Genomic DNA, 27,926 nt, shown 5'->3' with positions numbered 1-27,926 from the left:
AATATATTAATAATAATCTAGATAAAAATGTTTAATCACTTAGAATTGTAAACAACTAAATTAAAAATAATTTGTTAAAAAAATAGATTGAATAAATAACCCTTTTAAAAAATCAGAAACATGTATTTCGATTAGAAAATTATTCGTTTAAATTCAATAATGTTTTAAATACTGGAAGACGATTTACAAATGAAAAGAAAGTACAAACAAAAAAATTATTTGCATTAATGCAATATAATTAATCATCATTTAAACATATAGTAAATTATTAAAAAATGTATTACCTTACTATATTAATAGAAAAAAAATATCTTTGCTAACCACTTAAAGATAAGTTGAAGCAACATTTTTTGATTATTTACAATCTGATTTAAGTTTAAATTGTAGAAAAAAAATGAAAATAAAATTATATGAAAAATAAACTTAGTATCCTAAGAAACAAACCTCTTACGCTTAAATATAAATGCTACGTGTATAAAATATCGAAATAACTTTGATTTTTAATTATTATCGAACATTTCGTGATCTAATGGAATCAGTTTTTTTCGCTATTGTTTTTACTTGTATTGAAGTGTCCACTAAAGTACCCGAGCCATTATCATTTATATTTCTTGGACTTGCAACACCCACACGTCCCTCGTGTCTAATTACAATTTTTTTCTCACACGATTTCAATAAATTCTTCATCCTTTTCCCTGAATTTTTAGACGTTATCTCGCAATCATCATTTATCTGTAAAGAAATTCAAATGTATTTAATAACAATTTTTATTAATTTGTTAGTAATTTACTATTATTCTCTATAATAATAATAATAATAATAATAATAATATTAATAATAATAATAATAATAATAATAATAATAATAATAATAATAATAATAATAATAATAATAATAATAATAATAATAATAATAATAATAATAATAATAATAATAATAATAATAATAATAATAACAGGCCTCATATTGTCTTTAAGGTGCAAAAAATATTTATTCATAAAATTATGTTTGAAAAACTTTTTACGTATTTTCTGATCAACTATTTAAAAAGAAAAATTTTAAACAGAAAATTTTAGGTGCTTACTTTCCCCTCTTGAGGAAAATCCAGCTCGATCTCGGTGTCTGATTAGATTAGAAACAGAAAATTTTCATTGTTTTCCGTGTGAAAAATAATTTTATCTTTGATCGTTCATTAATTATACGTCGTAAAATTGTTCCAAATTAGTCATTTTTTGAATGATCAAAAAAATTTGTCACTTTTTAAAACTATTGTTTAGAGCTCAGCGCTTGGAAAAATTTTTGAGTTAAATAAGAAAAAAAAGTTGCTATAAAAATTCTTAAGATTTAAATTTAGAAAAAAATTTTTAAAAATCTAACTCAATAATAATTAGGGTCATTTGGGGTAAATGTAAACAAGGGGTAAATGTAAACAGTAGATATTTCATCTAAATTTACAAATTTAAAAATAAGTACGACGTCAATATTTTTACCTCAGCTCACCTACAAGATGTTCTGAGTATTAACAACATTTTATTTTGACAATTGGCAATGCCATAGTGTAAGTTATCTTTTAATGCAAAAAAGATTGAAAATTAAAGTTTTACTGTTTCAGTATTTTGTCTCGCATTTGCATAAAAATAAATTAAAAAATCAAACTAAAATTTGTAATTCTTCCTTATTAATGCCTTAACAAAAATTGACTTTGATTTTTGATTTTCGTCAATTTAGTTAATAAATAATTAAGTGTTTACATTTACCCCGAGAATTCGAAAACTCGGGGTAAATGTAAACAGAACTTGAACTACATTTTAAAAGAAAATAATTGAATAACTTTGCTTCTATTTGACAATTTCATTACTTTGGCAATGTAAAATTACATAGAAAAAGAAATTAGGTCTTCTTTCTTGTTAGTCGTTCTTCGTGTTAGTCAATTAGTCATAGTTTATGTTTGACCGCCATATTGGATCCACCATTTTGAAATTTAAAAATTCGAATTTAGATTCTTATTCAGCAACCTTAAAAACTTCTTTTTACCAAGTTGAATGAAAATCTATTAAAATTTGTTCAAGTTATTCAAGTTTTTACATTACTAATTTTGTAATGGTTGATTGTTTATTTTATATGATACATTATCAGTCAACTGGTTGATCTACTATACATCTACGAAGAATTTTTTTTCAGTTTTTCCATCCTTTAAAACAGTAGTATACTTGAAATAACTTGTTTCTTAAACCTCGCTTAACTACAGTGGTGTTTACATTTACCCCGAATTTTAGGAAAATTTCAAAATCTCGGGGTAAATGTAAACAGTCAGTTTTAGGCGATTTAGGTGCATCAATAATTTTTTGTACTTCATCAAATTTTTCTAGGGAAAAAGAAATCCGTCCGTTTTACCTTTTAATAAAAAAACTAATGTTTTTCGTGAAAAATAGATATTCCGTTTACATTTACCCCAAATGACCCTATAAGTTTTCAGAAATATTCGAAAATAAATTTTTTTTTTCTTATACATTTTAATGAGTAGAAATTTCATTTCTTGAGTTTAAAATGTTGTTTTATGTCAAATGCAGAATACAAACTGTTTTTTAGACTTAAATATTTGAAGATGTAACATATTTTTTAAAAATATGTTACAAAAAGATAACAAAAGAAGTTAAACAAAATAAATTAATATATACACAATAAATAATTTATATCTAATAAAATTTTGATTAAATTTCCTTCTCCAGGTCAGATTTCTTATTTTTCCAGGACATTTATATGTGTTGCCAAAGTTGCCACAATAAGTCAGGGAAGTCAAGGAATTCAGGGAAAAGTCAGGTATTTTTAATAAAAGTACTGGAAAAAATTAAATTTTTAGAATTTATAGGAAAGATCTGAATATTGGTGACTTTTTTGTTTGCCTTGTAAACTATGAACTTGCCAAGAATTCTAATACAAACCCTTCAATATTTTCTATTTTTGACAATAATTTCTTTTTAAATAACTTTTAAATAACTTCGCATAAATTCAATTCTGTTCAAAAATTTTTTTAAATTCTTGTCAAATATCAATTATTTTTATAAATAATAAGACTCTTCTCCAAAATTCAATTATTTTCAAAAAATTTAATAAAATTCTTGGCAAAATTTCAATTATTTTTAAAAATTTTCCTCATTTCAATTATTTTTGATATCTATTTTAATAAACTTTTCCAAAACAATTCTATTATTTAAACAAAATTTTAATAAAAATTTAACAGGAATTCAATTACTTACCAATTTCTTTTATAAATTTCTTCACATCAATTCAATTATTTTTAATTTTTTAATAAAGTTTCTCGAAAGAATTCAAATATATAAAGAAAATCAAAAAAAATAGTCTGAGAAATTCAATTATTTCGAAAAATTTAAATGAAATTCTTTTAATAATTGTGTTATTTAAAAAAAATGTTGACAAAATTCTTTGCAAGATTTAGTTCATTAAATTGCAATTTTAATAAAATTTTCCTATACAATTCAATTGTTTTCAATACATTTCTTCTTAAGAATTCATTATTTTCACAAATAATACATTTTTTATGGAAATTCAATTATTTAAAAGAATTTGAATAAAGTTCTTCGCTAGAAATCAATTATTTTCTTTTTTGACAATTCAATTATTTTGAAAACTTTTGATAAAATGTTTTATAAATTTGAAAAATTATAATAAAATCGGTCATAGAATACAATTATATTCGTAAAATACAACATTTTTTCTAGAAATACAATTATTGTCCAAAATGTTTGTAAAACTCTTCGAAACAATTCAATTATTTTCGTAAAAAATAAAATTATTCTAAGCAATTCAATAATTTAAGAAATCTTAATAAAATTCTTCCTAAGAATTCAATTTTTTAAAAATAAACATTTTCACAGGAATTCAATTATTAAAAAAAATTTTTTTTTCAATTCTTTGTCAGATCTCAATTATTTTCAATTTCTTTATTGAAATTTCTAAATGGAATTTAATTAATTTTAAAAAGTTTTAAAAAATTGTGCAAAAATTCAATTATTTAAAAAAATTTGAATAAAATTCTCGGGAAATTTTCTAATAAAAATTTATTAAAAAATGAATTTCACTTAAAATTTTAAATTATAATTGAATATTAAAAGCATTATAACGTGGATTTTTAGAAATAATTGAATTTTGAAAAGGGTTAAAATTAAAATCTTTGAAAATTTGAATTTTTAGTTACAATATTCTTATGAAATAAAATAATGATTTTATTACTTTCTCATCTTAAATTTTTTCATGTCTTATTATAGTATTCTCGTAAGTAATTGAATTTGAGAATCTTAATTTCTATAGAAAAATAATAATGATTAAATATTTATTTAAAAATGAAGTTATTAATGTTCTTGAGGGTCAGGGAAGAAATGAAAATTTTGTCTGGAAATCAGGGAAAAGTCAGGGAAAAACAAAAATAAAATTTGATGGCAACCCTGTGTAATATTATTTCATATTACGATTAAAATAATTTAAATTAACCTACTTGAACAAAAATATTTATTTTATTATAAAAAGAGTTAAAAATCAATATTTTAGATACCAGTTTCTTTAATCAAATGACAAATTAAAATTATTTTTTGATGGGTCAAAAAATTATTTTTTTAAATTTGAGTAAGATTTTTAAATTATTGAATATTGAAAAGCAAAATATGGAAAATTCAAGGACAAAAGTTCAAAATCCAGGACATTTAAGGACATTTCAGGACATTTTTTCAAATTCCAGGACATTTCCAGGAATTCAAGGACTTCAAGGACCAGTAGACACCCTGTATAATATAAAATAAATTTAAAAATTATAAATGACTAAAAAACTGTCAAAAGGGAATAGCGGTCTGACAGACCGGGGTTAGCACTGAGCGTGATTTTTCAACACTTAGCACTTTAAAGGTTAAAAGGTCGTGCTAAGATGATTTAATTTATAACGAATTAAAATTTAAACTCATGATTCCAAAGATTAGACTCAAATTTTCACCATTAAAATTTTTTATCAATAAAAATTATTGATTTATTTAGTCATTTAGCAATAAATTTAAATTTAAATTAAATTTATTACAATTTATAAATTATGACAAGGTCTGTGAAGCTGGCCGAACCACTTTTATAAAAATGAATTTAAATTATACCATTAATTAGTGCTCAATTAGTGCTATTTTTGTACCATATTGCCGAATTTAGTGCTCAATGTTTATTTAAAAAAAACAATGGTTCTGCTGAGTGAACGTTCCGCTGGCCGGACCATAACGAAAAACGCTTTAAAAACGCCAACAGAATATTTATAAATAGCCTATTATTTAGTGCTCAATTAGTGCTCAAAGATTAACAAAATAAAAAATTTTTTAATTAATTATTTATTTAAAAAAAATTTTTTTTCGATTGAGTGATTAATCCGCCAACCGCACCATTACGACAGACACGTCAAAAATCACAACAAAATATTTATCAATACCCTAAAATTTAGTGCTCAATTAGTCCCAGGTGCGAAAAGTTGGTCGGGCCATGGTCGCGCCGACCAAGTGGATAGTCGTGCCGACCTTGGCAACCAAAGGTCGGCCGAACTAGCGAATTGTAACACCCGCCGTCCAGTGGCTGACATGGTCGGGCCGACTATGGCTGCCAAAGTCGGACCGACCAGGGGTGCCAAAGTTTTGCCAACCATGTGAAAGAATGTCGGCTTGACTTTGGCAACCATGGTCGTGCCGACCTTGGCAGCCAAAGGTCGGCCGAACTAGCGAATTGTAACACCCGCCGTCCAGTGGCTGACATGGTCGTGCCGACTATGGTAGCCAAAGTCGGGCCGACCAGGGGTGCCAAAGCTTTGCCGACCATGAGAAAGAAGGTCGGATTCACTTTGGCAACCTTGGTCGTGCCGACCTTGGCAGCCAAAAGTCGGCCGACCGATTGCAAAAAATTATTAATTATTTATTATTATTATTAATTATTATTATTCATTATTTATTTGTTTATTGTATACATCTTAACACTAAACGCAATCTTACACATAAATACAAATTAAAATTTCTAACGCTCGCAGGAATCGAACTCGCAACCTAACGCACCGAAGTCTAACACGCTAACCATTACGCTACGCTTACATGAAAGCCTAAGAACAAAAATGATTTTATAAGCTGCAACTTCAAACTGACCGTCGGCCCGACTCAGGCCAGAGTCGGCCCGACCAATTGAAATTAGGTTTTTTAAACTCTGGCTGCCATAGTTTAACCCACCATCGGCCCGACCAACAGAAATTAACCTTTTTAAACTCTGGCTGCCATAGTTTTACCGACCATCGGCCCGACTCAGGCCAAAGTCGGCCCGACCAACTAAAATTAGGTTCTCTAAACTCTGGCTGCCATAGTTTTACCGACCGTCGGCCCGACTCAGGCCAGAGTCGGCCCGACCAAGTGAAATTAGGTTTTTTGCACTCTGGCTGCCATAGTTTTACCGACCGTCGGCTCGACTCAGGCCAGAGTCGGCCCGACCAACAGAAATTAACCTTTTTAAACTCTGGCTGCCATAGTTTTACCGACCATCGGCCCGACTCAGGCCAGAGTCGGCCCGACCAAGTGAAATTAGGTTTTTTGCACTCTGGCTGCCATAGTTTTACCGACCGTCGGCCCGACTCAGGCCAGAGTCGGCCCGACCAATTGAAATTAGGTTTTTTAAACTCTGGCTGCCATAGTTTAACCCACCATCGGCCCGACCAACAGAAATTAACCTTTTTAAACTCTGGCTGCCATAGTTTTACCGACCATCGGCCCGACTCAGGCCAAAGTCGGCCCGACCAACTAAAATTAGGTTCTCTAAACTCTGGCTGCCATAGTTTTACCGACCGTCGGCCCGACTCAGGCCAGAGTCGGCCCGACCAAGTGAAATTAGGTTTTTTGCACTCTGGCTGCCATAGTTTTACCGACCGTCGGCCCGACTCAGGCCAGAGTCGGCCCGACCAATTGAAATTAGGTTTTTTAAACTCTGGCTGCCATAGTTTAACCCACCATCGGCCCGACTCAGGCCAAAGTCGGCCCGACCAACAGAAATTAACCTTTTTAAACTCTGGCTGCCATAGTTTTACCGACCATCGGCCCGACTCAGGCCAAAGTCGGCCCGACCAACTAAAATTAGGTTCTCTAAACTCTGGCTGCCATAGTTTCACCGACCGTCGGCCCGACTCAGGCCAGAGTCGGCCCGACCAAGTGAAATTAGGTTTTTTGCACTCTGGCTGCCATAGTTTTACCGACCATCGGCCCGACTCAGGCCAGAGTCGGCCCGACCAAGTGAAATTAGGTTTTTTGCACTCTGGCTGCCATAGTTTAACCCACCATCGGCCCGACTCAGGCCAGAGTCGGCCCGACCAACTAAAATTAGGTTCTCTAAACTCTGGCTGCCATAGTTTTACCGACCATCGGCCCGACTCAGGCCAAAGTCGGCCCGACCAACAGAAATTAACCTTTTTAAACTCTGGCTGCCATACTTTAGCCGACCATCGGCCCGACTCAGGCCAGAGTCGGCCCGACCAACTAAAATTAGGTTCTCTAAACTCTGGTTGCCATAGTTTTACCGACCATCGGCCCGACTCAGGCCAAAGTCGGCCCGACCAACAGAAATTAACCTTTTTAAACTCTGGCTGCCATACTTTAGCCGACCATCGGCCCGACTCAGGCCAGAGTCGGCCCGACCAACTAAAATTAGGTTCTCTAAACTCTGGCTGCCATAGTTTTACCGACCATCGGCCCGACTGAGGCCAGAGTCGGCCCGACCAACTAAAATTAGGTTCTCTAAACTTTGGCACCCATAGTCGGCCCAAACTTGGGTGGAAACAGTAACCAAAGTCGGCCCGACTTTGGCTGCCGACCTATTGGCAGCCATAGATGGGCCGACCTGCGCCCGACCTTCCAACTCTGGCGGCCGACCAAAATTTGCACCTGGGGTGCTTAAATATTAACACAATAAAAAATTGTTTATTAATTATTTATTTATAAAAAACATTTCTTCGAAAGAGTGAACACGTTAAAAATGTTTTAAATTCGTTTTATAATTCGTTTTCTTAGCCTATAATTTAGTGCTCAAATAGTGTTCGCAGATTAAGAAAATAAAAAATTTTTTTTATTAATTATTTATTTAAAAGAAAAACTTATTCAAATGAGTGAGCGAACCGCTATCCGCACCATTACGAAAAACACATTAAAAACGCCAACAAAATAGTTATCAATAGCATATTATTTAGTGCTCAATTAGTGCTGAAAGATTAACACAATTCAAAATTTGTTTATTAATTATTTATTTAAAAAACTAACTTATTAGCTTATTACTAACTCAGCGATCCGCTGGCCGGACCATAACGAAAAACACGTTAAAAACGCCAACAGAATATTTACAATTAGCCTATTATTTAGTGCTCAATTAGTGCTCAAAGATTAACACAATTCAAAATTTGTTTATTAATTATTTATTTATAAAAAACATTTCTTCAATAGTTCTAGAGTTCCTGATAGTTTTTAGAAATAGTTCCGGCGATTAAATAGTAAAAAATAAGTTTTTTCATAATAGGGGGCCAACTTCACGCAGTCCCTCACTATTGAAAAAGTGGATTTATAATTAGAGTTTTGAGTTGTTCTAATAGAGTTCTAGAGTTCCCTACATTTTATTCGAATAGTTGAGCCATGTAAAGTTGGCACTACTTTTTTGAAAAATCAAAAATTTTACAAGAGTTCTGGGCACTTTTGCAATAGTTCTAGAGTTCTCTAACGATTATTTAAATAGTTCTGATAATTAACAATAAAAAAAGCGACAATGAAAAATCATAGTGCTAACTTTGCATAGCACTATGATTTTTGCAAAAAAGAGTTCTGACCTAATATTCTGAAAGAGAATAAAGAGTTCTAGAGTTCTTTACTAAAAAAACAAGAGTTCTGCAAAATTTCAAAAGTTATTAACAAATTAAAAAAAGATATGAAAATAATATTTTGCAAGTTCTGAATAGAGTTCTGGCATCGTTGCGAAGAGTTCTATAAGTATGTCTAATGACATTTTGTTCTAAATCCAAAATCAAAAAAGTTACGGGACTATGAAGTTTTCTAAAATTTTCAAAATTTAAAATTCAGAGTTCTGAGAGTTTTGTAAAGAGTTCTGGCATCGTCATAAAGAGTTGTATAAGAATTTCTTGTGACATTTTGTTTTAAATCCAAAATCAAAAAAGTTACAGGACTTTGAAATTTTCATAAATTTTCAAAATTTTAAAATTCAGAGTTCTGAGAGTTCTGAAAAGAGTTCTGGCATCATCATAAAAAGTTCTATAAGTATTCCTAATGACATTTTGTTTTAAATCCAAAATCAAAAAAGTTACAGGACTTTGAAGATTTCAAGAAATTAAAAAAATTAAAAATTCAGAATTCTGAGGATTTAATGTTTAATAATTTTGGGACAATCATGTTGCACTTTCCTCAAACAGTTAAGTCCTGTAACTTTTTTGATTTTGGATTTAAAACAAAATGTCATTAAGAATACCTATAGAACTCTTTATGATTATGCCAGAACTCTTTTCAGAACTCTCAGAACTCTGAATTTTCAAATTTTCAAATTTTTTTAAAATTTCAATGTCCTGTAACTTTTTTGATTTTGGATTTAAAACAAAATGTCATTAGGAATACTTATAGAACTCTTTTTGATGATGCCAGAACTCTTTTCAGAACTTTCAGAACTCTGAATTTTAAAATTTTAAAAATTTATGAAAATTTCAAAGTCCTCTAACTTTTTTGATTTTGGATTTAAAACAAAATGTCATTAAGAATACCTATAGAACTCTTTATGATTATGCCAGAACTCTTTTCAGAACTCTCAGAACTCTGAATTTTCAAATTTTCAAATTTTTTTAAAATTTCAATGTCCTGTAACTTTTTTGATTTTGGATTTAAAACAAAATGTCATTAGGAATACTTATAGAACTTTTTATGATGATGCCAGAACTCTTTTCAGAACTCTCAGAACTCTGAATTTTTAAATTTTGAAAATTTATGAAAATTTCAAAGTCCTGTAACTTTTTTGATTTTGGATTTAAAACAAAATGTCACTAGAAATACTTATACAACTCTTTATGACGATGCCAGAACTCTTTACAAAACTCTCAGAACTCTGAATTTTAAATTTTGAAAATTTTAAAAAACTTCATAGTCCCGTAACTTTTTTGATTTTGGATTTAGAACAAAATGTCATTAGACATACTTATAGAACTCTTCGCAACGATGCCAGAACTCTATTCAGAACTTGCAAAATATTATTTTCATATGTTTTTTTAATTTGTTAATAACTTTTGAAATTTTGCAGAACTCTTGTTTTTTTAGTAAAGAACTCTAGAACTCTTTATTCTCTTTCAGAATATTAGGTCAGAACTCTTTTTTGCAAAAATCATAGTGCTATGCAAAGTTAGAACTATGATTTTTCATTGTCGCTTTTTTTATTGTTAATCATCAGAACTATTTAAATAATCGTTAGAGAACTCTAGAACTATTACCAAAGTGCCTAGAACTCTTGTAAAATTTTTGATTTTTCAAAAAAGTAGTGCCAACTTTACATGACTGAATAGTTCTGATAATCCGAAGTCATAAAAAAATAATTGAAAACACGAGAATTTTTCAAAAAATCTAAAATGTTACGTTACAAGAGTTCTAATTAGAGTTCCGTTAGCCCCCCATCTAGATCAATAAAAAACTCTTATAACAATTTTTTCAAAACCTAAAAACTACAAAACTACAAGACTTTTATGTTTTAAAAGAAATTTTTTTTTTTTCAATTGAAAGTTCTATGAGTTCTAATCAGATTTCTGTGAGCCCCCAATACTGTTCGATAAAATAACTATAATAGGTAACAATTTTCTTAAGACCCAAAAACTACTGAATCACAAGACTTTAAAGTTTCAAAAAAATTCATTTTTTTGTTAAATTTAGAGTTCTAAGAGTTCTGATGAGAGTTCTGCGAGCCCCCAATAGTGTTCGATAAAAAACCCTGAAACCAATTTTTTCAAAACCTAAAAACTATTAAACTACAAGACTTTTATGTTTCAAAAGAAATTTGGTTTTTTTAAATTGAAAGTTCTATGAGTTCTAATCAGAGTTTTGTGAACCCCAAATCTTCAGACAACTACCAATTGCTTGGTCAATAAGCTTTGTTTTACATATATAATTACGCACCATTATGTATATCAACCTAAAAAGAACAATTAAACACTTTTTTAAAATTTGCAATGGCATTAACAGGATTTTACCGTGCCGTATTATCTCTATAACTATCCTTGCCCCTTGAGCGCATATTTCAGTTTTTTTTAAATTTTAAGGAACGACGTGAATTAATTTGAAAATAAATACAATATTCGTGTTCAGCAGGAAATTCCACTCCGAAAAACACTTACGTAAATAAATATTCTGAAACTCTAATATAGAAAACAATATGATAAACATAACGTTGACATTTTAGCAAAATAGACTATTTTCAAAAATAAACTCCTAACTTCGCAAATAGTGACAGATTGACTTCCAATTTTTACTATCATCTTTTGGTGTTAAAATGCGAATATACCATGAATTACTCGATTTTTGAGCATAAGCAAAAACTTACTATCCTTGCCCCATCCTCCCCTGTATAAAAAAATAAAAGTAAAAAAATATAAAAAAAAAATAAAAAAAAAAAAAAAAAAAAAAAAAAAAATTTTATAAAAAAAAAATTTTAAATAAAAATTTTAATAAACTATAAAAATTAAATTCATCAGCTAATGTCAGGGTATTTATTGACATTTGATTTTACCAAAAATTATCATACTGATGTCAGATTAACCCTTTAAGTTGTAGTTAAATAAAAGTCAAATTACACATAGATTATGACGTAACTAAATGAGAGAGTAAAAAATGAAACGTCAAAATTAGGTCAAAATGATAGGTGTAAGAGCAAACACAATTATAAAATTACCTTACATTGTTAGGTCAGATGGCAAACTTCACCTCATCATTAAGTCTGCGCGCGGAAATTGTTTGACAAATTTTGACGTCTAGGTCAAAACTGCCCTCAAACTTGACCTAAATTTTTAGGGTAGCGGGAATTCTTTGTCAAATTTTGATGCGTAGGTCAAAACTGCCCTCAAAATTGACCTACATTTTGAGGGTAGCGAAAATTGTTTGTCAAATGTTGACGTCTAGGTCAAAACAGTCCTCAAAATTGACCTAAATTTTGAGGGGAAAACTACAGGTCAACTCTCGACCTGTAGGTCAAAAAATCTTGAAACAGCGGCGGCGATATCTTTTTGTAATATAGAGAGATAATATTATATAATATATTATTATATATTATAATCAGCGACCCTAGAAACCTTAAGGTACCAAGTTTCATAAAAATCCATTAAAAATTTTTTCAACAAACTTTTGGCCCGAACAGTGGAAATCTCGTTGATAGCCAAGGGGTTAATTTGTTAATAACTTTCGAAATTTTGCAGAACTCTTGTTCTTTTGGTAGAGAACTGTAGAACTCTTTATTCTCTTTCAGAATATGAGAACAAAACTCTTTTTTGCATAAATAATAGTTCTATGCAAAGTTAACACCAAGTTTTTTCATTGTCGCTTTTTTTGTCAATCATCAGAACTATTTAAATAATAATCGTTATAGAACTCGAGAACTATTGCTAAAGTGCCCAGAACTCTTGTTAAAATTTTGATTTTTTTAAAAAGTAGTGCCAACTTTACATGACTAAGTGTTTGAACTTATTCAATTATTCAAAAACAAATTAATTTCAAACCTTAAAGTCTTGTAATTCAGTAGTTTTTGGGTTTTGAGAAAATTGTTATTAGGGTTTTTTCTCGAACTCCATGGGTGGCTCACAGAACTCTGATCAGAACTACAAGAACTCTTAATTTAAAAAAAAAAATTTTTTTTGAATCTTCAATGTCTTGTAGTTCAGTAGTTTTTAGGTTTTTAAAAAATTCTTATTAGGGTTTTTTATCAAACACTATTGGGGGTTCACAAAACTCTGATTAGAACTCATAGAACTTTCAATTTAAAAAAACCAAATTTCTTTTGAAACATAAAAGTCTTGTAGTTTAATAGTTTTTAGGTTTTGAAAAAATTGGTTTCAGGGTTTTTTATCGAACACTATTGGGGGCTCGCAGAACTCTCATCAGAACTCTTAGAACTCTAAATTTAACAAAAAAATGAATTTTTTTGAAACTTTAAAGTCTTGTAATTCAGTAGTTTTTGGGTCTTAAGAAAATTGTTACCTATTATAGTTATTTTATCGAACAGTATTGGGGGCTCACAGAAATCTGATTAGAACTCTTGTAACGTAACATTTTAGATTTTTTGAAAAGGAAGGGAACTCTAGAACTCTATTAAAACAACTCAAAACTCTAATTATAAATCCACTTTTTCAATAGTGAGGGACTGCGTGAAGTTGGTCCCCTATTATGAAAAAACTTATTTTTTACTATTTAATTGCCGGAACTATTTCTAAAAACTATCAGGAACTCTAGAACTATTGAAGAAATGTTTTTTATAAATAAATAATTAATAAACAAATTTTGAATTGTGTTAATCTTTGAGCACTAATTGAGCACTAAATAATAGGCTAATTGTAAATATTCTGTTGGCGTTTTTAACGTGTTTTTCGTTATGGTCCGGCCAGCGGATCGCTGAGTTAGTAATAAGCTAATAAGTTAGTTTTTTAAATAAATAATTAATAAACAAATTTTGAATTGTGTTAATCTTTCAGCACTAATTGAGCACTAAATAATATGCTATTGATAACTATTTTGTTGGCGTTTTTAATGTGTTTTTCGTAATGGTGCGGATAGCGGTTCGCTCACTCATTTGAATAAGTTTTTCTTTTAAATAAATAATTAATAAAAAAAATTTTTTATTTTCTTAATCTGCGAACACTATTTGAGCACTAAATTATAGGCTAAGAAAACGAATTATAAAACGAATTTAAAACATTTTTAACGTGTTCACTCTTTCGAAGAAATGTTTTTTATAAATAAATAATTAATAAACAATTTTTTATTGTGTTAATATTTAAGCACTAATTGAGCACTAAATTTTAGGGTATTGATAAATATTTTGTTGTGATTTTTGACGTGTCTGTCGTAATGGTGCGGTTGGCGGATTAGTCACTCAATCGAAAAAAAATTTTTTTTAAATAAATAATTAATTAAAAAATTTTTTATTTTGTTAATCTTTGAGCACTAATTGAGCACTAAATAATAGGCTATTTATAAATATTCTGTTGGCGTTTTTAAAGCGTTTTTCGTTATGGTCCGGCCAGCGGAACGTTCACTCAGCAGAACCATTGTTTTTTTTTAAATAAACATTGAGCACTAAATTCGGCAATATGGTACAAAAATAGCACTAATTGAGCACTAATTAATGGTATAATTTAAATTCATTTTTATAAAAGTGGTTCGGCCAGCTTCACAGACCTATTATGACAAATTAAAATCTTTATTAAGTCAATTTAAAATTTTTTGAAATAAAGAGCAAATTTATAAAAATTGATAGATTTAGTTTTGAAAAAATGTTTTTTAACATTTCCATGCACAATTTTTTTAATATTTGTCAAGTTTTATTAAATTGTTTCTCAAATACAGTAGAACCTCGATTATTCGAGGTAATGTGGAGAAGTGGTGCCACGGATAATCGAAAACTCGGATAATATGAACTAATGAAAATTTTAAAAAGTTTAATTATTTTTTAAGACTTGGTCGCTCTATCCGTTTTATTCGAGTTTTTCCGCATTATCCGAGCATGTTTAGTGCCTTGGATAACCCGGAGTCTCGAATAATCGAAGCTCGGATAACCGAGGTTCTACTGTATAAACAAATAAAAAAGTACACCAATATTAAAGTTTAAAACGATTGAATTTGAGACTAAGATTAAAATTTGAAATCTACATTGTTTAAAATTTGAATTTAGAACTAGAAATGATTAAAATTTGTGAATACATTAAAATTTAGAAAAATTGAATATACACCCGTGTGGAAAAAGCCCCATTCTTTTAATCATAATTAAATATAGCCAAAAACATGCTTTTTCACCCCCCATCAAGCCCACACGACACGAGGGCCCCCGGCGGGGGCCGACGAGGGCTGATCCATGAGGGCCACGCCGAGGGCCCGCATGGATTGCCCACATCATTGACTTGCAAAAATTTCTAAGTCCAAAAAAACAATTTTTTTTACAACAAAAAATTAATGTTTAAAATGATTATAAACAATGAAAAACACATATTTAACATCAAATTATTTACATTTTTTGGAAAATATTGAACTCACATGGGGGCAAATCCTTGAGGGCCCACACGAGGGGCCCGCATGGATCGCCCACATCATTCACTAGCAAAAATTTCTAAGTCCAAACAAAAAATTTTTTTTACATCAACAAATTAATGTTTATAATGATTTTAAACAATGAAAAACTCATTTTTAACAAAAAATTATTTACACTTTTTTGAAAATATCGAACTCACATGAGGGCAAATCCTTGAGGGCCACGCCGAGGGCCCGCATGGATTGCCCACATCATTAACTAGAAAAAATTTCTAAGTCCAAAAAAAAAATTTTTTTTACATCAACAAATTAATGTTTATAATGATTTTAAACAATGAAAAACACGTTTTTCACAAATATTTAATGTTACTTTTAAAAAAATATAACACTCACATGAGGGCGAATCCTTGAGGGCCCACGCGAGGGGCCTGCATGGATCGCCCACATCATTGACTTGCAAAAATTTTTAAGTCCAAACAAAAAATATTTTTTTACATAACAAAAATTAATGTTTATAATTATTTTAAACAATGAAAAACATGTTTTTTGTTATGGTCACGATTTAATTAAAAAAAGTAAAAATCGTTAAATAACAATGTTATTTATTAATAGTTGAGCTTGTTTATTATTAATAAATAATTAATTTATTAACTTAATTTTGAAAAATAAAGGTGAGGGTAAGTCGAGGGCTAAGATGAGGGCAAACGCGAGGGCCACGCCGGGGGCCGACGAGGGCGCCCGCGTGGATCGCCCATGCGGGCGCCCTCATCGATCAGCATGTCGTTTCCATGAGGGGCCTCGCCTGGATCACCCACGTGGGCCCCTCATGGATGTGGGCGATCCATGCAGGCCCCCGGCGTGGGCCAACACCACTTTTCCACACGGGCAATAAAAATTTTAAATGATTAATGTTTTGGAAATTATTATAAAAACTAACAAAATTTGCTTTTTGAAATTTAATGAAAATTCTTCATTTTTTAAAAAATATAATTTTTCTAACAGTTTCTGTTTAAATTTAATTATTTGAACAACTCGTATAGAAATCGCTAAGATAATTCTAGCAGCAACAGATTTTTAAAGATGAATAAATAAAATTCTTCAAAATATAAAATTTTACAATATTGCTTCCTCATAGAGGAAGGATTGTATTAGTAAAATTTTCGATTGTGCTTTTTTGACATATTTATAAACTTTTTTTCATTATACCTAATCTTTTAGTACTTTATGCACGAATGGGCATTGCCCGTATAAATGTTATAAATAAATGGGTCATTCCAGCGAAAATCGTCTAGAGCTGGTTGCTCGATGATTTTAAAAAATGCTGTAATTAATATATAATATTCTTCAATACAATTAGATTATCCTTTAGTGGTTTATAGCACAAAATATATTTTACATTCTTTTAAATAATTATTTTAAATTTCTAACTGGTTATGAAGTCTAACATTACCCATTTTTCAAAAACTCAGTATAAATAACTAAAAACAGATTAAAAATACTGCTTTTTATTTTAAATATATATATTTTTGTTAAATACATCTAAATAAACGAAAATTATTTAAAAATAACTCACCAGAACATTTAAATCAGTATTTTTTTGTACTTGCACAGTATAATAAACATCATTTTCTTTTTCTTATATCTTCTGTGGAGAAAAAGGAATCTTCACGAAACCTTTTAAACTGGATTTGTTTTAAAATTATAAATTTATTTTAATTTAAATTTTTTTGGGACCTGTACTCATTAATTATTTAATAAATATGAAAAATTATATAAATTTAACCTGATTTTGATTAAATTTTTATTTTCATGACTAGACTGAAGTTCATCACCTTATCGTTTTTTAAAGAAAACAAACTTCAGTCTAGTCATGAAAATAAAAATTTAATCAAAATCAGGTTAAATTTATAAAATTTTTCATATTTATTAAATAATTAATGAGTACAGGTCCCAAAAAAATTCCAATTTAAATAAATTTATAATTTTAAAACAAATCCAGTTTAAAAGGTTTCGTGAAGATTCCTTTTTCTCCACAGAAGATATAAGAAAAAGAAAATGATGTTTATTATACTGTGCAAGTACAAAAAAATACTGATTTAAATGTTCTGGTGAGTTATTTTTAAATAATTTTCGTTTATTTAGATGTATTTAACAAAAATATATATATTTAAAATAAAAAGCAGTATTTTTAATCTGTTTTTAGTTATTTATACTGAGTTTTTGAAAAATGGGTAATGTTAGACTTCATAACCAGTTAGAAATTTAAAATAATTATTTAAAAGAATGTAAAATATATTTTGTGCTATAAACCACTAAAGGATAATCTAATTGTATTGAAGAATATTATATATGACGCTCCACGAGAAAAGGGACCTTATTTACTCTTGTCATAAGGTCCCTTTTCTCGTGGAGCGTCACATATATTAATTACAGCATTTTTTTAAATCATCGAGCAACCAGCTCTAGACGATTTTCGCTGGAATGACCCAAATAAAAAAAATTTTTGATGTAATTTTATCTCAGAAGTCCAAAAAACGGATTTTAAAAAAATGTCCCGATGTGTGTGTACTAACATTACATTTGCCTTAATATTTCAGAACGAGAAAGATCAATTTTTTTTTAAATTGTAAGTCTCCCCGGGGACATAAAATGAGAGTATTTTCAGCCCGATTCATAAAAGTTTAACTATATTTTTTTTCATTTTGTAAAAAAACGTTTTTTGGTCATAACTTAAAAAAATGTTAGGACACCTATAAATGTTTTTCTTTAGTTTTGTAGAATTTTTTCAGACGCATCTTTTGAGCCTTCACTGAACATTTTTCGTCTATATTAGCCAGAGATATTAAAGTTTTAAAAATCTAAATTTTTCAAAAATAACACTTTTTGAAAATTTTGTTGAAAAATATAAAAGTAACTTTAAAAGTATCATTACCAACTTGTAGAGCATTAAAAAAGGCTTCGATTGAACTATTTTTGAACCTGATTCGGTTAAAAATTATCAAATTATTGGTATTTGAAAAATCAAACATACTTTTTGGACCAAGATTAATGGTTTTTAACTCTTTTATAAAAATTAACTCTTATATTTCAATTATTATTATTTCTATGAGGAAGCAAAGTGTTCATGAAATGAACACCAAAATTATAAAAATGTACAACATGACAGCGGTTTTCCAATTGCACTCGATTCTTGTTATATATAACGAATCTCGTTACAACGTTCTCTCGTTATAACGAACATTAAAACTCTCGATACAACGACAACAAAAAAACACGAACGAATTTAAGAATTTAATTTAACAAAAATTTTGGTTAACTCAAAAAAAGACAAAGTTAATCAACCCTTAACTTTATTTAACCTAAAGAATCTAGTGATCGGATTATTATTAAAACTATGTACTTACTTTTTCTTTAAACTGATTCCATAATTCAGAAACTTTTAATATAAATAAACATACTTTACGAAAAATTTTGCACGTATTTGACGTTTTGTATTGTTAATCACGGATAAATTCATGCGTTTGAATAGAACGTGAAGTAGGATCCTCTCCTTCCGTCGTAATATCGAGATTTTGAAGTCCCGAGATCGTCGTTATAACGAGAATCGAGTGAGTTTTAATTTTTTAAAATTATTTTCAGGAATTCAAGTATATCTTCAAAAAATTTTAATTACTATTTTTTAAAAACCTAATTTTTTCAGAATTGTCAATTTAAATCTTTCAAATTCCAATCATTTTTGTAAATTAATAAATATTTAAATACTTGTTATTCTTTATATTTACTTAAAATTTCGAAATACTTTCAATGTAAAACGATTGAAAAAATTTTTTATGAAAATTTGAACTGCAAGTCTTACAAAATTAAGTTTGGATTGAAAAAATTGAAAAATAGTTGAAATAGGTCTAAAAATTGCGTCTATAACCTTTTCAAAATTCAATTATTTTGTAGAATTATTTATTAAACTTCTTCTCTAAATCGATTATTTAAATACAAGAATTCTATTTTCTATAAATAATTTTTATTTTAACTTATCATGTTTTCTTATTAAAAGTTATTGAGATGAATTATTGAAAACATGTAACCGAAAATATTGAAAATAATTTTTAAATTCTTAAAATTAGTTCTTTAAAAATATTGAAAAATAATTTTTTAAAGGTAATAGATTTTTGAATTGATATTTAGTAAAAATGTTAAAAGAATTTTTGGAAAATATTTTTAAAAAATCTTTGGAAAATATAAAAAATAATCAAGATTCTTGAAGAACTTTAACTACAAATAATATAACTAAATTTCTATGATAAATATCTTGGAATTAGAAGTGTTTATATGAATAATTAGGGTATATATATATTAAAAGATTGGTATTTTATTAGTAGTATTTAGACCAAGAAGACTAGAGACAGGAGGTAAAACTTCGGTAGTGGGGGTATGGCAATGCTGAGTCACTCAGCTGATGTATGGTCAGGCGTTTACTTTCAAAAAAGTTTTCGCCGCAATAGACCACATGGACTTCTGCGCATCTAAACACGTAAACACGGGAAAATATATTCTATACAAATACAATATGAAATATAAAAATTTATATTTTTAAACATCTTTTAGTTATTAAAAAAAAGTTTTAAAACCAAAAAAATGTGTAAACTGTAGCATGAAGTGTATTAAAAGTTAACAAAAAGTAATAGTCATAGTGTTGTGTTTATCTTTCTTCTTGTTACAACTTTTCACACAGCACGTTTTCGGAATTTTTAACTATTTCAATAACACTTCATTTAATAATCACTCACATTATTTCTATATATATATATATATATATATATATATATATATATATATATATATATATATATATATATATATATATATATATATATATATCCGTTATGACACACATTGTGTCTCGATTGCACTTTAAAGTTAACCTCACATTAAAATCATATCATACACATGTGAAACACACGGTATACAAGAATTTGAATGTGTGAGTGATGTGCAGAAGCACCGCGCCGGCGACTTTTCGAAACGAAAAACGCCTGGTTAATGAAAGGCTCTTGACTCGTCCCCACTACCGAAGTTTCACCCCCTGACTCTACTATCGGTTCAAAAAGTATAGTCAGTTGACTTTGAAGGCTTGTAACTTGAATAAAAAAAATCGCACAATATTGAAACTGTATGGAATCAGTAAGTAATTTATTTCTACATTAATGTAAAAAATTAAAAACAAATAAAAATTTTTTTCTTAAAGTTATTAATTTTTGAAGGGAAAAAGAACATGTTTTTTGACACTATTTTCAATAAGGCCTACTTTGGTAACATGTAACTCGTTTAATGAGAGTCCTATGCTATTCCTGATTTTTTTCTATGTTCCTTAAATCTTTCTGAATAATGTTATTTAAACAAATAACCGTTATTATAATAACTTTTTGAGATTATTAAACGAAACCGTAGTTGTGTTATCTTTGTTGGAAATTAAGGTACGAAGATGAGACAAAGTACACGTTACGGAGAATACGACACTTATTACGATTCATCAACAAAAGTTTGGAAAAAAAATTATTTTAAGTAATTATTTGCAAAAGTATTTTCAGTTTTTTGCTTTATTGCACCATTAGCAGTCAGGTGCATACTACTGTAAGTCTTTTTGTCCGAGACTCCAAGTTTAGCACTACTACCCTTTTTTTGGTCATTTTTTTCTGTGGTTGAAACTGATTTATAACTTTAAAGATCTGGTTTCTAAGGATGTACAGAGGTGTAAACACCCAAAATATTTTTCCTGTCTTAAGAAATTCAAAATTGTATGTAGGTTTGGGTAGAAGTGACCTGAAGTCCTCACTTACCTGCTCATGTCTACAATAATACAGTTTATCGCATTTAAAATGTTGACGCCTATGGGAAATGGTTTATGATGGTGTGCACCTTACCGCTAATGGTGCAATAAAGCAAAAAACTGAATATAGTTTTGCAAATAACTTCTTGATATAATTTTTTTTCCAAACTTTTGTTGATGAATCGTAATAAGTGTCGTATTCTCCGTAACGTGTACTTTGTCTCATCTTCGTACCTTAATTTCCAACAAAGATAACATGACTACTATTTCGTTTAAATATCTCAAAAAGTTATTATAATAACGGTTATTTGTTTAAATAACATTATTCAGAAAGATTTAAGGAACATAGAAAAAAATCAGGAATATCATAGGACTCTCATTAAACGAGTTACATGTTACCAAAGTAGGCCTTATTGAAAATAGTGTCAAAAAACATGTTCTTTTTCCCTTCAAAAATTAATAACTCTCGAAATAATTTTTTTGTATTTCCTTCATTTTCTACAGTAACGTAGAAATGTTGTAGCTACTGATTCCAAGTTGTTTCAATATTATGCGATTTTTATTACTCAAGATATAAGCGGTCAAAGCCAACTGACTTTACATTTTACACCGATAGTACACGGAAAAAATCTAGGGTGACGTGCCGTTCCAAGTAGACCGAAAATGTACGAATGCGATACGACTTTAGTTTGGAGGAGCTGCATTTCCAACTTAGGCGTGCTGAACGCCCAAGATGCGGCTATTGCAGTTCCAAGGTTTTGAGTCTCAAATCTTGGGTGTTCAGCGCCACCGACATGGGAACGTAGATCTCCCGAATTGAGAACGTAGCACATCCAAACTATAGTTCCCCCACTTTCCAAAGATTGGGATTGCACGGTACTCAACATTTTTTCAGTGTAGCCTTCTTGATTTAGACCCTTAAATGATTATTTTTTATGAAATAAGAATAATATTAATTAAATTTTGGAACTCTGCACTGTACCAATTATGGAACGATGAATTTTTGTATGTACGGGTGTTCGAAATTGAATGTCCCTTAGGGTGGTCCAAAAAAAGAAGGTCGGAATTTTTTTGCTCTCACCCCCTAGGATTAAAGTTTATACAAAAAAATACCCCTGTTTTTTTTTGATAATAAATTAATATTAACCCGTGCCTCAAAGCCCCTCAAATTTCCCATGTATTTTAAATGGGGAAAAAACGATTTTTCGTAAATTTAATATAAAATCTAGAGGAAATTTTTTTTTCCAGTAGGTCCAGGATATTTCTTTTTTAAATTGTTCAAATAATGAAATACTTCTAGATATTTTACAAATTTTTTATTTTTTATAGATTTTTGAAAAATTCTCAAAAAAGCAAAAAACGGTAATTTATTATTTGTTATTAGTTATTATCATTTTTTCTCATCGATTGTAATTCAATTGGTTCAATGAATTTATATTTATTATTTTTTGATAGATTCATAAAGCCAATTGTATTACAATAGGTGAGAAAAAATGATAATAACTAATAAAAAATAATAAATTACCGTTTTTTGTTTTGTTGAGGATTTTTCAAAAATCTATAAAATATATAAAAATTAAAAAAAATTGTTAAATATATAAGAGGATTACAATCCTTGAACACTTTAAAAGAGAAACATCCTAGACCGACTGGAAAAAAAAATTTTCTCTAGATTTTATATTAAATTAACGAAAAATCGTTTTTTCAAATTTAAAATACATGGAAAATTTGAGAGTCTTTGAGGCACGGGTTAATCAAATCCTTTGAAAACGATTGATTCCCCAAAATTTTAATAATACTCAAAAATTAAATTTCTAAACAAATTTTAGTGTTATTTTTTTTGTAGATATTCGAAGTTTCGAAAATATGTCATTGAAAATATTAAAAGAAATTGAATTTTGAAAAATATGAAAAACTTAGCTAAGTATTACTTTTTTAAAAAATATTTTAATACAATTTTTTAAAGGTAATTTCCATTAATTTATATTAACAAATTTTCTTTTTAAGATCTTTCATTAAAATTTTTAAGAATTCAATTACTTTAAAAATTTGCGATTAAAATTCTTCAAAAAACAATTAGTATTCTTAAATAAATTTTACAAAATTTCAATTATTTTAAAAACTTTGTAATTATATAAACAATTGAGAGAATTTATCACTCTGTGTAAAACTAGATGAGATTTGGTAAATATCAATCCTTCGAAGTCAGGAAAAGAAAATAATATTTTTTCATTTCTGAAGACAACAGCTGTGCTGTTGAAACGTAAAAAATATTGATTTGTTTTCCTAACTTGGAAATACTGATATTTACCAATTCTCATTTTTGTAATTATAGTAAATGTCAAAAATTTAATTATCTCACAAAAATTATTCAATTATACGTTTTGAAAGATTTGACTATAATTACTTTTCATACTATAAAAATCGAATTAAGTTTCAATTTATACTGAAAAAAGTCGTATTTTGATAATTGAAAAAAGTAGAAAAATTTGAGGCCTGTAATAAATTAAAAACATACATTTAAATACATACCATTTGAATTGAAGAAGGTTTATAATCAACTTTAGGAAATTGAAATTCCTTCCTAAGATTATTTTCATCTTGATGTTTTTTATTTAATGGAGACAAATTGAATTTAAGTGCCGAAGATTCTTGAAAACTTTTCAATGGTGTAAGACGATTTCCTTTAGATTCATTTGAAACTCCTAATGGTTGCGGCGTTAATAACCATTCATTATTTTTTCCCTGAACATTCTTGACTAATTTTGTATCGGTACCTCTTATATATTCAGCAATTGGCGATTTTACATAATCATACAGATTTTTCCTCACATCTGGAGTTCGAGGACTCTTTAAACTATTTGCCATTGTTTGTGAATTGTAAATACTTTCCACTTGTGGAAAATATTCTTTTTTCTGTTTTACAGCGTCATTTCGTGGACTTTTTCCTGGTGTGAAGAAGAATTTTCTTTTTGGCACTGTTGTCTCTTTCTTTTCCATAATCTTTACTTTCGTGTCGATGGGAGCTTTCGATTTCACTGAAAATAGACGGAAATAAAAGAATTAGAATAAAGAATTAAGGATAAAAAAATAGAATAGTGAAAATTAAAGAAGCTTTTTTACCTGATGAAATAGGAGTTTCTGTCTTCTTCAATTCGGGACTATTTTCTAATTTTGAATCAGAAGATACTGGATTTTTAAGAATGTGAAAAATGGATTTTCTCTTTTTCAATAGAAAATCTTGATACTCCATGCAGTGATTGATTGTATTTAGAAAATCGAGATTATTTGATGGTAAGGAGAGAGATTTATTAGGACTTGCTAATTTTGCGATAAGTTCCGCTGTTTTCTTTACTTCTGAATTATTGGTAACTGTGGGATCATTTTTGTCAATTTCCATTATTATTTTCGCTGTTTCGAAACATCTTTGCCTTCTCTGTGCAAGTTCTGCCAAAAAACTCTTATCCATGTCGTCTTCACAATTGAAACTATACTCATTGTTGGCTTCATTTTGATGAAATATTGATTTTTTCTCAATTGGTTGACATTTTTTTTCCTTTATTAATTTTTTTGGACTGAACGTTATATCCCTGTAATTTCGAGACTTATAACCAATTCGACTCTCATTGATTGCAGTGTCATCTAAAGAAGCCATTTGACGATCGCAGGTTGATTTAATATTGTTGAATCTTGTGACTGGTGAATCAGGTAATGATAAACTTCTTCTTAATTTTTGTGGTGAACCTCGCTGGGGTAAAAATACACCATTACACATTGTTTCCCAATATTCGAATGAATTATTTGTATCATTAATTCGACCATTTTTCCTGGCTTTATTAAATTGTTTCTTATCAGATTTCGGCGTGGAATCAAATTTAAAAATACCTTTAGGTGTTTCTTGGTAAGTTTCGATTTCCCTAATTCCATTCTCTCTATTAATTGGTGTTGACGAAAATCTTTCCAATTCCTCCAAACAAGTCTCATCAGCAAATTCGATAGTTTGATTTTCTATTTGTTCTTCTTGAATATCTGATGTTATTAGCCATTCTGGCATTGACTCATCTTCAATGAATTTACATAATTTGCGAAATTCCTGCGTCATTCGATGTACACTGACACCGGAATAATCTTTTGGATCAGATATTGATGGCATTACAGATTCTTCTATTATTGTCACCAATTTTTCAGCAAATTTTGCTGGTGACAAATGAAATTCTTGGGAAAGTCTACTCAATACTTTTTGATGTGATTGTACACCACTTTTGTCTGAATTTAAACTTCTATTAAAATTTGTGAGGGCATTCCATAATTTACTTGGTTCTTGACGACATGTTTCAATTCGAGATTGAACATTATCCTTTTCTTGTTTCAATTCTAAGGTTTTACTGATTTTATTTAAAACATTACTTATTGGTGATATGCTTTCTATTTTTCCCTGATTTTTATATGTTTTTATAATTTTCGGCGAATTTTGCTGTTGAGTCTTTAATTGAGATCTCAATTCAATAACTTTTTGAAAAATAGTAGTATCTGCACTTATTGTTTCATTTGATTTTATATTAACCATTTTCTTCTTTTCTAATTCTATTTCCATAGAATTTAATTCATAAATATCTATCTCTGTATTCTCCGCTTCTATTGTACCTTGAAAAAAATAATATGAATTAGAAAATATATACTGCAATTGAAATGCGAATTTGAAAATTGTTTAAATTTTAATAAATTAATCTCGCAAAAATAAATTAAAAACACTTTTTGCTGTCAATGAAAACTAATTAAAATATTAAAGTGAATAAATTATCTGATAAAATCAATAGTTTACAAGGTTTACAATTTTAAATACACTGTAAAAAAAATTTTCTGTAGATTTACAGTTTTGTTTAGAATTTTATAGAAACTTGTAAAATAACTTCTTTAAAAGTAGTGAATTTAAAATCCCTTCTGTAAAATTAATACTTTTAATGTGTCAATTTTACAATTTTCTGTAAATTTACTACTCTGAATGTAGGTAATAAAAAGACAAAAATATTACCTACATTCAGAGTAGTAAATTTACAGAAAATTGTAAAATTGACACATTAAAAGTATTAATTTTACAGAAGGGATTTTAAATTCACTACTTTTAAAGAAGTTATTTTACAAGTTTTTATAAAATTTTAAACAAAACTGTAAATGTACAGAAATTTTTTTTTACAGTGTAATTATTTAATTGAGGTTAGGACATGCTTTTGTATTTTTTGTATATAGAAAATTCTTTTTTACAAAATAAATAAAAAGGTTTAATAAAAATTTATTAACTTACGATTATATTCCAATAATGAAGATGTAAAATCGCCACTACGGCGTCTTCTAGAATTCATTGTTTTTCATAAAAATATCCACAAATTTTGTAACCGACACAAATCACAAACAACTTTACAATAACGACGGTCGGACAATAACGACAGTTGCGATACGTCAGATTACAACTTTTACCGATTCCACGTATTATACTGTATATAAAATACGTCAATTTACGCAATCTATAAAAAAATTGTATTTTATAAGATGTATATACTTGCATTAAATGCAAAAGAGCACAGACAGTTCGTCATTGTAAACAATTTAATGTGCACATTGTTTATTATTCACATAACTAAATGTTTGAATTTTTAGTTTTACGTGTACGTTGTCATGACAACCGACACGCAGCAACAGCGTAATTAGGTAGTCCAAGTTGGGTGGGGGAAATTCAATATGGCTGACATCAGCTGATTTAAGGCCAACGCAGAATAGATCTGTAACCGGAACCGCAATCGTGAGCGTAACCGTAAGAATGAGTTAAAGAAGGATAGGTATATTGTTTATCCTTCTCTAACTCATTCTTACGCTTACGGTTACGATTGCGGTTCCGGTTACAGATCTATTCTGCGTTGGCCTTTACCGGAGGACAAACAATGCATTGAATTCAATGGGACAAATCAGTTTTTTAACCATAACTTTTTAAATATTCATTTTTGAACCATAGTGTAATGGAAAATTATTCTTTATTTATCGAAATCTATTTTTTAAAACAATGAAACCAAAAAATTAAATTTTATTGTTTTAAAAAATAGATTTCGATAAATAAAGAATAATTTTCCATTACACTATGGTTCAAAAATGAATATTTAAAAAGTTATGGTTAAAAAACTGATTTGTCCCATTGAATTCAATGCATTGTTTAGGTGCTTCTCGTGCTTCTATACCTCCGGTGGATTGGTCAAGCAATCGGCTCGATGAATTTTCACGGTCGGAAAATGTACTTTCATGGCGGGTATTTTTGAATAAGTAAATGTTGAAAAGGTTTTTACTTGAAAATTTATTTAAAAAAATGATTTTATCATAGAAATTCTTTTGAAATTTATGTTAAAAAACATGTTTTATTTTAAAAGTTATCAAATTTTAATTCAAAATGTTTTAATTTTCCAAAGAAGTGTAAAAAGCCTAATGTTTTTGAAATGCTAGTACAGACGGTACAGACTGTTTGTTATGAATGTACATAACCTAGCGTTGTGTTGTCGTGCTTGTGATATTATTATATTCTAAATTTAATGATTTAATTATATTAAATAATAATGAACAGACAACACAACGCTAGATTATGTACATTCATAACAAACAGTCTGTACCGTCTGTACTAGCATTTCAAAAACATTAGGCTTTTTACACTTCTTTGGAAAATTAAAACATTTTGAATTATGTAAAATTTGATAACTTTTAAAATAAAACATGTTTTTTAACATTACTTTCAAAAGAAT

At 28.8% G+C, this 27,926-nt stretch overlaps 2 protein-coding genes across 4 annotated transcripts in view; both read right to left on the bottom strand.

Moving 5' to 3' along the window:
• Positions 1-27,926, bottom strand: part of LOC122500450 (dihydropyrimidinase) — a 345,407-nt gene that overhangs the window by 264,173 nt on the left and 53,308 nt on the right. The window lies entirely within an intron of this gene.
• LOC122500449 lies at positions 103-26,830 on the bottom strand. The gene is made up of 4 exons (XM_043609378.1): positions 26,450-26,830; positions 24,271-25,791; positions 23,680-24,185; positions 103-732 (listed from the first exon to the last, which is right to left on the bottom strand). Exons 1-4 carry the CDS (start codon positions 26,505-26,507, stop codon positions 508-510), a joined length of 2,310 nt encoding a protein of 769 aa, XP_043465313.1. The 5' UTR covers positions 26,508-26,830; the 3' UTR covers positions 103-507.

Source organism: Leptopilina heterotoma, unplaced genomic scaffold, assembly GCF_015476425.1.
Source record: "Leptopilina heterotoma isolate Lh14 unplaced genomic scaffold, ASM1547642v1 Lhet_186, whole genome shotgun sequence".
In the NCBI taxonomy this organism is placed as follows: Eukaryota; Metazoa; Arthropoda; class Insecta; order Hymenoptera; family Figitidae; genus Leptopilina; species Leptopilina heterotoma.
Note: the sequence above shows the minus strand (reverse complement) of the source record. Positions and strands in the feature narration are given on the sequence as shown.